The sequence below is a fragment of the Bos grunniens genome, chromosome 15 (assembly GCF_055505025.1).
Source record: "Bos grunniens cultivar Pamir isolate PY7600 chromosome 15, Bosgru_T2T1.0, whole genome shotgun sequence".
NCBI lineage: Eukaryota > Metazoa > Chordata > Mammalia > Artiodactyla > Bovidae > Bos > Bos grunniens.
In genome coordinates, this window is record NC_141179.1 from 57,794,850 (window position 1) to 57,806,998 (window position 12,149).

At 35.9% G+C, this 12,149-nt stretch overlaps 2 protein-coding genes across 10 annotated transcripts in view; one reads left to right on the plus strand and one right to left on the minus strand.

Annotated features, from left to right (window-relative positions):
* ANO3 (anoctamin 3) overlaps window positions 1-12,149 on the plus strand; it is a 496,934-nt gene that overhangs the window by 415,308 nt on the left and 69,477 nt on the right. The window lies entirely within an intron of this gene.
* On the minus strand, window positions 252-12,103 carry MUC15 (mucin 15, cell surface associated). Of its 2 annotated transcripts, XM_086340924.1 has the most exons (5): window positions 11,983-12,103; window positions 11,782-11,847; window positions 5,358-6,076; window positions 3,016-3,165; window positions 252-752 (listed from the first exon to the last, which is right to left on the minus strand). In XM_086340924.1, exons 3-5 carry the CDS (start codon window positions 6,037-6,039, stop codon window positions 592-594), a joined length of 993 nt encoding a protein of 330 aa, XP_086197050.1. In that variant the 5' UTR covers window positions 6,040-6,076; window positions 11,782-11,847; window positions 11,983-12,103; the 3' UTR covers window positions 252-591. The 2 variants fall into 2 exon arrangements, with proteins under 2 accessions (XP_086197050.1, XP_086197049.1); XM_086340923.1 differs by having other exon boundaries at window positions 11,782-11,984.

The window sequence follows — 12,149 nt, forward strand, 5'->3', positions numbered from 1 at the left end:
GGACCTGCTGATACAGAAAAATAAAATGTACTGGAATACAAGTCTTTCACTCCCAGTGCCTTAATTTCCCAGGAACACAAACTCTGTGCCATACTCTTTCTAGTTTTAAGTCAAAAAAAAAAAAAAAATCACCCTTCCAATTTTCCTTCAGGAAAATGCATTAAGACTACAAAGGGAACAATGAAGAGTTAATCCATTGACTTTTGTCTACCCCCTCACCCAAAAAGTAAAAACGTAATTTGGGGTTCCTATTTTCATTGAAGGATTTTTTAATTAATCAGGCAGGGCAATCATGGTGAAGTCTTTTAGTTTTACCTGATTCCATAGATATTTCCTACTAAGAAAAAAATAGGCCAAAATACTAATGAAGGTTTCTCAATGGATGAATCAGCATAGCCAAAACTGGTAAGAAAGGAAACCTCTTGGATGATTTATCCTCTGTTTATGTTTTTGCTAGTAGCCTTACGCTTTTACAGTTCTCCTTGACACAGGCCACGTGACAGTGGTCTTGCTTCAGTGTTTGGAAGATGGATTTGAAAAAGCCAGGATGTAGATGAACACTTGCCATCTGCAGCCTTTCCCCCCTAAGTTTTACACTGAGGTACGAAGCGGAGGTATGTCATCCATAGGAATGCCGTCGTGTGCATTTTCTCCACCTGCTGAAGTAGATGAATCATTTGCAGTTGGATTGTAATAACTAGAGTTCCCAAAACTCATGTCATAAGGTTCCGGTGCATTATCTAATCGCAGAACTAAAAAAGCAACAAAAAAATTGTTTTATAGTGACAGTCTGGAATGCATACTCCCGCATCTGCTAGACCATAGGAATTGTTCTGGATGAGCAAATAGTTACATTTTTATGTGATATTTTCAGATACTGGTTTTGAATTTAAATAAGTAGTTATTTATCAAGCCACATTGTTCTTTCTAAAACTAAGAACAGTTTAACTTCCAAAATTTCCCTGCTGGTGTTCCAAACATAAAGGAACTACGGGAGAGATCACACAGAAGTCTAGCAATATTTGGTATAAGGAAGTATTGACATGTCTCATTGACTTTTGAATCTTGTGAATTCAGAACCATGTCAACAAGTTCAGAATTTTTTTTTTAGTTTGGTCATGTTGTGCATTTGTGGGATCCTAGTTCCTGACCAGGGCTAGAACTTGGGCCCACAGTGATGAAAGCATACAGTCCTAACCACCAGGGAATTCCCAACATGTTCAGAATTTTTACTTCTGGTGTTAAGTGATTTTTAAAAAGTGAGAGCTTTACTTTTAAAATCAGTGTCATTATTTTATTAAGTGTCTTAATATCTTTATGGGTGAGCAATGGAGAGGAAAAAAATTATAAAATCTTCTGTTTGCTTCTGATAGATCCAGGTTATTGTACACTTAAGGTTTTCTAACTAATAACATGGTTAGTTTTTTTTTTTCTTTCCACAAACAACTAATTATTATTTCCTAAATGATCTTGAATTTATTTTTATAGAAAACTTGGAATGTTCTAGGCTTCTGAATACTAAAACAGTGACTCTTTACTAGCTATATTAGTCATCTAATTATTCAGCTAGGTAGTCTCAGATCCTACCTAGTCCTTAAGGCTTCTGTTTACAAACTGGGCTCCCAGGAGCCTTATGGATTTGAAAGGGGTGACACAAAGTTACCTTGAAAAAGTAAAACTGTTGTGATTGAATTATTACATTTTGCCTCAATCACAACATCTTAGATTGTGTAAAGTTGACAGACTGACCTTTTACATGTGATAACATTTAAAGAAAATATTATGAAGTTAAAAAAAAAAGTTTGGAAGCCCCAAAAGGTTGAAATCCTATCCTTCAATTTGGAAAAGTGCTACTTTTTATTTTCTATGGCTTGCTGGAAATCCATAAACAGATTTGAAAAGGCCAGGATGTAGATGAACAGAGTTCAGTTAAATTTACAACTAATGGGTTTGCTTTTGAAAATCAGCAATATATCAGTAATGATCCAAACTTATAAAAAATCAACAAGATTTTATCAATAGGACTTAACAGGGGCATTTAACTATATTTTGATGGTAGCAAGAGTCTATTGTGTAAGCCAAAAACCCGATTTTTTTTTTTGTCCTGAAATATTTTTTTTAAAAAGATGAGTCAAGCTTTTGAAGTGATTTCATTTCTGTTCTAGTTAATACTGATCACACTCAGTAGTTTATTCTTAGCAGACACATTTCTCATCCATAGATGTGGGTGCTTTTTTTTTCCATCACGTGATTGGGAAATTTCTGAATTAAGGTATATGTGACTTTATGTACCCAAATATACAACTCCTCAGAAATTCTTTTTTAGAACCTCATCAACATAATTAATAGACAGCTATTGTATATGTGTAAACTTTGTTGTATATGTGTAAACTTTGAAAGAGCATCCAATTAGAATAAATCATTGTTCAAAATCCTGCTACTAAGAGATCCAACAACAATGGAGAATGGCTCCAATTTTTTTGCTTACAAACTGGCAATTTTGTTCTTAATATCATACCATAGTCTTTTCATTGGCTTCTCTGATGGTTCAGATGGTAAAGAAACTGTCTGCCATGCAGGAGACCTGGATTCGATCCTTCCAGGGGGTTGGAAAGATACCCTGGAGGAGGAAATGGCAGCCTATTCCAGTATTCTTGCCACACTCTTCCTCGACAGAGGAGTGAGTGGTGGGCTACATACAGTCTATAAGACTGCAAAGAGTCAGACACGACTGAGTGACTAACACTGTTTATAATGCTATGTTTTAGGTTCTGGGATTACTTAAAACCAATTGTGATGTAATAAGCAACAGTTCCAAATGGTTTTACAACTTCACCAACAGGCCCATAGTTATTTTGGCTATGTTCTTTGAGAAAGAGAGTAGATCAGAATAAATCTTTAGTTCGTTTCTGTCATGTGACTCTCTAAATCCCATCTAGATAGTGCAGTGAACATTAGCATCTTCACTTACTTAAAACCAGTGTGTACAGGTGAAGTTCTGAAAGTTGTTTTTACCTGGTTCATTTCTGTCGTCATAAAGTCGCCGATGGGAAAATGAATCTGTTTTCCTTTTTCCACATAAAAGGTAGCCAACAAGACTAAGCAATGAAGCACCCAGAATAGCACCTAAAATGGCCCCAAATACCACTCCTGTATTTCTGTTCTCTAGAGGACAAAGGAAAAATAATTTACACATAGGAAGTAGAAAACAGTTATTCAAAGAATAGAAATACATGTGGATTTTATGTAAGCAAAGTTTAACACATTTCTTTTAAGATAATGGGTATGTATATACAGTGTGTGTGTGTGTGTGTGTGTGTGTGTGTTATAAAGTACTGAGTTTTGGGGATGTATCCAAAATATATACTTCCTGATAAAACTGTACTTCAGAATTTGAATTATGCTGAAACATTCCTAAGCCTTAGTTTTGTAACTGTCTCATTACGTATTAACACCAATAGTACTGAAATGCCATGTGCATTCTCCATTAAGATCTAACTTCTCTGTTGAATTCTATATTGTTTTTAATCATCTCTGAATCACTGATGAGCTTTAATGATGAGATAGGCTTTGAGTTTGTTTCTATTCAAAAGTAAAAAGCAAATGGGAGTAAGTAGGTGATAGAAATGAATTCACCCCAATGAAAAGGCATTATGAGAAAAATAAATATATCCTGATATAGAATATTTTCAAATACAGGAAATATACCAAACAAAACAGGATGTTTGCTGTGCTTTGTACATTTCAAACAAATGTGTAGGTCTGTTTCAAGGAATCCAGAATTTCATTCTATCATCCCCTTTAACAAGCACCTTATTTGAAGGCTGTCATCAATAAATCACATAATATTCCCTGAATTCATGCTTAGTGCAATTTATTTTCAGCTTTAAAAAATAATTTCTCAAGAAGCTTATTAATTAGGTAGGCAAGGGTTCTTATAGGGTCCCTAATTCTATATCAGACTCCATTTATACACCAAGAAACATGTTGAAATTTATTGACAACAGCAGCACATTTTTTTACTAAGCTGAAAGTGAGACAAAGTTAACTAAATTTTCTTTTGATTAAAAAACAATGGTAGGATTAAGTACTCAATATTCTCTCTCTCTCTCTCTATATGTATATATGCTGCTGCTAAGTTGCTTCAGTCGTGTCTGACTCTGTGCGACCCCATAGATGGCAGCCCACCAGGCTCTCCATCCCTGGGATTCTCCAGGCAAGAACACTGGAGTGGGTTGCCATTTCCTTCTCCAATGCATGAAAGTGAAAAGTGAAAGTGAAGTCGCTCAGTCATGTCTGACTCCTAGCAACCCCATGGACTGCAGCCTACCAGGCCCCTCCGTCCATGGGATTTTCCAGGCAAGAGTACTAGAGTGGGTTGCCATTGCCTTCTCCATCTATATAGTGTTAGAAAGGCAAAACAGAGCATATTTTTTTATGTATGAATGGAAGGATGTCTTAAAATTATGAAAATATGTGTACATGTAATATATTGGTTGCAATGCTATAGTAATCTTGAATTTCAAATTTTAAAACTTTTCTTGTACACTAACAACAGCTTTCAAATAGGAATTTGTATATATAATTTGTTGTTTATATCACTAACATCTGTAGATAAGTTGTATGGAAATCAATTAGTTCATGGAGGGAAAAAAGTATTTTTTTTTTTAATTCAGGAAACAAAACCATGGTTATATAAACAATTTTCATTATATATTGGAAATATTTTCTGTTTTATGCTTTAAAACTTGACTAATCCCCAAATGAAAACAGAAATGTCCCCATAACACAATTTTCTTGTGATACTCACAGCTAAATTTTATTTTTATGGTGTTCAGTAGGTACCAAACCAAAAATCAAGAAGGGTATCCTGTTGAATTTACTTTTTTAAAATATCAGTGTTCTAGTCTCCTGTGACTGCTGTATGGTTTCAGATAATTTCCAAATTTATTCATTTCATTCTCTTTTCAAAACCCACATACATATATTTTTAAACTTCCGTTGCGTTGTATTCCTAAAAGCCTGGGAAATTTCATATAATCTTTCTGAGATGCAGTAAAATTGTTACAGTGTCTTAAAACTGTACCATTACATCAGTTTCGGTTTCTTTTCAGCTTAACCTATTTCTTATTTTGGCCCACTGTTTCATCACATTCCCATTCAGTAATGACTAGTGTCTATAAGCCCCAAATCCCTTCACTGTTCACTATGAATATCATGGCTGCTGTTGCAAAATGAGAACCACTTGCACTATTGCACCCTCCTTTTTCTTCTAGAGTGGTGCATTCCTCAGGTGTAATAACTTATTTGGATATTCAATTTCACACAAAAGGAAAATTAAATCCATTTATATTTACCTTCTTGGGGGTCTGACGTATTTGGAAAGATTTTTGAATTATTGGTGAATTTCAGGGTGGGATGTAAAGTTGTTTCTTGATAGACGGTAAACCCCTCCACGCTCTCTCTGGTTGTGGTAGGCCATCCCTCTGTTACCACGGGGGTCACAGACGTGGTGTTTGGTCCTGAAGGGAGGTTGCTAACTGTAATGGAACTGTTGTCAGGAGCTTTCATGGTATCATTGATGGAAGACAGGGTAAAGTTTTCTGAAGATACAGGAACTGTGGTATTGGGAGGGGCTGAAGCTGGCAGAAGACTGTTATCTGCTATGGATGAGTTCCAAGGCAGTTTAGAAACAAAGCTGTGGGTTGAGGGAGATCTTGGGGAAAGTGTAGGCATGAGGCTTGGACTCCTGGAAGAGTTGTCTGTTGACAGATTACTGTAGAAACCTGTTTCATGTGTTTTATTTGATGGATCCTCAAAAGAGAAATTACTTGCCTTGGGGTTGGAGGTTTCTCTATTTTCTTTATCTGAGGTTAAATTTGCTTTACTTTCTAAAGGGACAGATTGATTTTCCCTTGTTTTTAAGTCTTCTGCAGTGCTTTCTGTTGTGTTTGTTTTTTGACCTTCTTCCCCATGGCTTCCAAACAGTAGTAAACTAGACAAAATTGAAATCAACAGAATTTTGGCTGAAGTCAACATTGTAATCTTCTTTGGTATTAGTGTTAATATGGAGAATCTGAAAGAAAATAATAACCATTTGATTTATTAAATGAAGTATTGAGGTTTTTCTTTAATGGATCTACATTTCTAAAGTGACTTTAAAAAATATAGAGACATAGTACTCAGATGATAGTATCATAACCTTTATTCCAAAAGTTTGTTTTCTTTGGATTTTATTAAAACAAGAGTCACTAAGTTCTGTTTGACTGAGTTCTATTTTCTATATAATATTTCTTTCTTTCTTCCTCTAGGGAAATGCCATATAGAAACTTTTTCAAGCTAGGCATTGCCATTTTATTATTTCCAAGATCATTTAGCTTGGGACAAGTTGAAGTATACACACACACACACACACAGTGTATATGGATGGCTAAGTAATTTTTTTTTAATACTATAAATATAGGGCATGTAGAGCTTGCTGATTTCTTTAACCTATTTAAGGAAACATGTTTCTTATAAAGATGTAATTTGGAGTGTTTATTATAAAAATTATGTTATCAATTATACACTAAACATACCACTTTAAAGTGAGTCAGTCAGGAACTCCACTTGAAAGCATTTTATTAGTTCTTAATTTGAGTTACTTGAATTTGAGGTTAACATCCCTTTTTTTAAACATTATCTTTACTTTATGTAGCCCCTTTTCCTATTAATCCCAAGTTACAGAAAGTCAGAAAAACTCTTAGAATTGGAGATTGTTTCATTGTATCCTCCTATTGTATAAGTGAAGAATCTGGGAGTATGTGTGGAAAAAGGTACCTAACCAGATCATGGCAGAGTTGGAGTTGGAAACCATGGCTCTGACCTCCAATCCGGGCACATCACATTGCCTCTTAAATGTGGAAGCTCCACAATTCATAGGTAGGAGGATATGGGGGAGAGGTTTTGAATTTACATTTATATTGCAAATCTGGCTTCTATATGAAAAACATATGAAAAAGAATCATCATGTGAAGCAGTTGTTTTATCAAATCATAATAATCATACTAAATTCATAGTGTTCTGCAGACTAAATGAAATAATTTAAGTAGAAGTACTTTAAACCATATTTGGTCCAAAGTAAGTGGTTAGTTAATTTCCATTTCTTATTATTAAAATATAACATTATTTCCATAAGTGTCTTACAGTTTGTAATATCAACTCATTAGATCCTCACAATGATCCCTTGAGACAAAAAGAGTAGCTCACATTATCCTCATTTTGCAGATGAAGAAACTGAGGGTCAGAGTGTCCGGTAATGAAAGCTAGTAAATGAAAAAAGCAGCAGTGAAAGCCAAGTTTGCTGACTCCAACCTAATTAGGTGTTAAAATTTTAAGTATTTTTTATTTAAAAATAATTCTTTAAAAAAGTTAGACTATATTTGTATTTGTGATTATTTTGTTTATTTATATTTCAGTCACTTTCTGTGATAATCATGAAAATTCATTTAGATCCTAAAAATTTTTAACATAATTGGAAAACATATTATTAGTATGCACGTATTACATGAGATGGTTTGCATGTTTTCTCATTTAATTCTTAACAAAAACAATCAAACAATAAGGAAGAGGGTATTAATCCTACTTTACAGATAGTTAAATGGGAATAAAAAAATGTAAATAATGTATTCAAAACACATAGCTAGTAGTTGAAAGATAGGGTTAAGATTCAGACCTTGGCATCAAAATCTCATAATCACTCATCTATATAATAGAAGCTACAAAGGAATATAGATTTGGTATCAACTGGTTTTTAGAACTTTTCCCACAAGTGTTTACTTAGCACAGATTAAAATAATAATAAAATAATCCAAATTTTATTTTAACCAGAGCTGTTGATAACCTCATCTTTTTAATCACTGGTAAAGTAGTGACTTCTACCTAACTGTGCTGTGCTTAGTCACTCAGTCATGTCCAACACTTTAAAACCCCATGGACTGTAGCCCGCCAGGCTCCTCTGTCCATGGAATTCTCCAGGCAAGAATACTGGAGTGGGCTGCCCTGCCCTCCTCCAAGGGTCTTCCCAACCCAGGGGTTGAACCCAGGTCTCCCGCATTGCAGGTAGATTCTTTACCGTCTGAGCCACCTTCTTTGTTTAGTACCTCTTAAACATACTAAAGTACACCTTTATCCTAATTTAGAAATTCCCAGCAGTTGTCGCCATGGTTTCTAAATAAACACTTTTACCTTGTAATTTACAGATTAACATGAACAAAATAGGAATGATTATCCCTAGGACCTGAAGTTCACCAACATTTAATTAAAATATTGCTTCACCTAGCACATTTAAAATGCAATCAATTTAGTTTAAAAATACTCAAATGAACCTTTTCAGAAACATCTCTTTCCTGTTAACTGTCAAGTTCATAGTAAACTTTATAGCCTCTTTCACTGTCTCCTGCCATGGATCTGATTCATTTTGCATTGTATTTGGTCACCTGTCTGGTTAGGCAGTTTGATTTGCCTTCCCTAAACCTAGGCTTTCTGATTATTTTGTCTTCCCAAAGAAGCAGTCACCAGAGGGGACCAAAAAACAAACCTTGGCCGTTCATCTAATTTTCTCATAATGTCACATAAGGATTGTTGCAAAGTGCTTTTACTCCCTTCCCGTTATGAGAATCCACTCAAGAGTCAACAAAGTGACTTTTGTTGTTCCTGTTTCACTTTGCCTGTAACATGGAACCACCGAGGGGATCACTCTACCTTTTACCCAGCTTTTGATTATAACTTGAAAACCTCAGGTATCAACACCCCTAATGGGCCAAGCAGTCTGTTATGCCTATAATTTATTTCCAGGGAAACAGGAGAAAGTAAAGAGTGGGATAAGACAGTACATTGTGAATGCTATTTGTAATTTATTCAAAAATTAATATACTCATGGGTAAGGCTTTTGTGAGCATTGATTTGTTCTGTTGTCCCAGAATGGTAACTGGGGACAACTTTGCTTCTGCCCTCTGGCTTCTGAGAGAACCAGGTTGCACCTCCTACTCAGGTCCGCTCATCTTAAAGGGACAGAAGCAGCCAGGAACTGAAGCCATCAGCTTTTCAGAACACTGGCACTGGATTTTTGCTGGGGCATGGACTAAGCAATTTTGGTTAAGTTGTGACCCCATTTTCCCCTGGAGTAGGAGACGGCAACTACTCCAATATTCTTTCCTGAAAAATTCCATGGAAAGAGAAGCCTGGTGGTCTACAATCCACAAGGTCGCAAAGAGTCTGACATGACTGAGCACAGACCCCATTCTGAATGGAACAAGGCATATTACAAACAGGGGAGATTAATGTTAGTGGTACAGAAACTCCAGAGGACAATAAAAGAAATCTATATTCTTTGTAATTTTCTTTCAGCCTCCTTCCTTCTCTAGTTAATATATTTAAACTCTGTTGTCTATTTGCTGTGTAAAGTTACACTGGATAATGGATTGCGTGCTCCTGTCTTCCAAGTTCATCAGTCAACCAGTTGCATAGTGAAGGCAGAGAGAATGTGGGGATGAAAGAAAGTGAATTTGGAGAGAGAGAGAGAGAAAAAAAACCAGGAAAACCAGATAGCATCATTTCTTCTGTTCTTTGCCCCATCTTGCCCTGAGGTAGAAATTCCTAAGAGGAATTTTCAGGATGTAGCCTGCTGCTGCTGCTAAGTCACTTCAGTCGTGTCCGACACTGTGCAACCCCATAGATGGCAGCCCACCAGGCTCCCCCACCCCTGGGATTGTAGCCTAGGAACAGAGATAAGCTCATTATGAACCTGAAAACCTTCCAAGATTAGAATTATTATAAAGGGAATAGAGACAGAGAGAGAGAAGGATCCATCCAATTTGTGATACGTTAAACAAAGATTCTAAGTCCTTCTGAATATATTGAAATGTTTGTATTGCTTCTAAGGCTTAATAACTTTTAAAATATACTTTCAGATAGTGTGAGTTTCACTTTTTTTTTTAATAATTCCTCTATCCAAAGAAAATGAACGCTATTTTCTCTTGTCTTTGGTGTTAGCACTAAAAAGTGGTTTCACATTACTGCTTTTCTATAGAGGGTTTCAGGAGATGGTGATAAAGGAAGAAAAAAAGAAAACTTGTGGCTGTTAAGGGAAGCAAATCCACATTCACTGTTCATAAAATTGTTGCCCCTTAATTTTGTAAAGTTATTATTCTGCCCAGCCCTCCTGTTGTAACTGAGTCATACCTATTTTGCACTGAGCTTTAAAAATAAGGACGTACCCTGGTTTGTGTCAAGTAATCAAGCCATGCAAGGGAAGAGGAATAACCATGCTAGTTATTCTAACCTAAACCAAAATCAGAAATGTTAAAGAAAACCATTGCTTTAAGCTGCACTGAGAAGATGTATAAAAGCATGTTTCTACATGTAGTGAAACAACTAAAGAATATATTCTGTGCTGCTTCTCTCTCAGTTGTTTGTGATCATTCTTATTGTAGATCTCAGGCTACCAATTAAGACAGATGAGTTGTGCTTGTCTTAGTCATAAGAAACAGCCTGACATATAGCTGGTATCCCAGGCAGAACTCACATTTTACTCAGAGTGGACTTTCCAGTCTTGCATTGTATTTTGCTTTTCCCTCACTGAAAAAGCCACAGTAAATGAAGACATAAGGAATTATGCTTCTAGAGATGCCTCTTTTATGAGAGGGTTTTAAGGGAGAGAAGACTTAACTAGCCAGAAGGTAGGATTCTATTGAGAACCCATATCATTCACTTTATTTGATTTTAAAAGGAAGAAACAAACAAAAAGGAAAACATGACTTTCCTTCAGGAACTAATACATTTCAAGAGTTTGAGAACATCATTCTAATATAAGACAGAGGAATGTATAAGCCCAGAAGAATAGATAGAATGTCATACTCCCTGCTAACTTGAGCATTTTCAGTCATAAACTTCAATAGTGAATAATTAGGTTGAAGAGTGTTAAGTTTAGAAAGATTGTGTCTCCAAAAGAAATATTCTGGACCCAAATTCCCGGGTTTTCAGCCTTCTATTGTTTCACTGTTTGTAGAAACAGTCTCTATGGGTTGGTTAGAAGACAGTGGTAAGCAGTATATCGACCTCTCTTTACTAAAAGAATCCTTACACAGCCACAAACTGAAAATAATTATAAGAAACTTAATGTCTGTCTTTGATCCATGGGAGGTCTTTTGCAGCAACCGGCTTAGCCTTTTAGATTTCCATTGAGTGCTCTACAGGTACACATACCATGTTAAGTAACATATATACACATCATTTTGTCAATTTTTGATTAAGAAGATCTTTGGTGAAGATATAAAGTTAATAATTCCTTGCATTAGTAGATTGTTTTCGAAAAGCTGCTGTGTTCTAACACTTCAGCAAGAACCATTGAGCCAAATGCATAATTTAAATCTAAATACTCAGTTTATATTCTCACAGCCACTTCTGCTTTAAACATTTTGAAGCTTTTTACTAAGATCTGACTTAAGGAAATTCGCCCTTGCAATCATGCACATTTGAAGCAAGTTTTTTCTTTAACTCTTCAGCTGGTTTCATCATCTACAGAATTTGGCAATAATTCTTAAAGTTAACTCACTTAGCACGAGTGCTGATTTGGAAGGTAATTACTTGATGAAACAGCTACCTGTCTTCACAAAGGGTCTCTGTAGGTACTTGCCAGACTGTTCTGCCAAAAGTTCAACTGACTTTGATTCTCTTTGGTAAATAAGAGAAAGAGAGAGAGGAATGAGACCAAGGATCTGATATAATCCAGCATGCACTTACCTTCAGGTCTAGGAGATGTTTACAAACAGGAACTCAAGTATCACAGCCGTCCTGGCCACAATGAGTCTGCCATGCATTAAAGAAAGCAAATGGGTTAAGTGTACAGATGTCCCACTAAGCAGGAGGGTGCCAGAGAAATGAAGTTAGGTGAGGCTAGCTGTATCTTGCTTGTGTAATAGAGCACCCAAGAACCCGACTGACCTGCTTCTCAGCTGTCAGCATGAAGCTATCACCTCATTCAGGCCTTTAAAAAAAAAAGAGAAAAAGAAAGCCCAACCCTCCGGCTTTCATAGGTTGGTTGCTTTGACTTCGGGACAGGCTAGTTCTCTTTCGGGTGTTGGAAAACAAAGGGCATACATTTCTTGCCC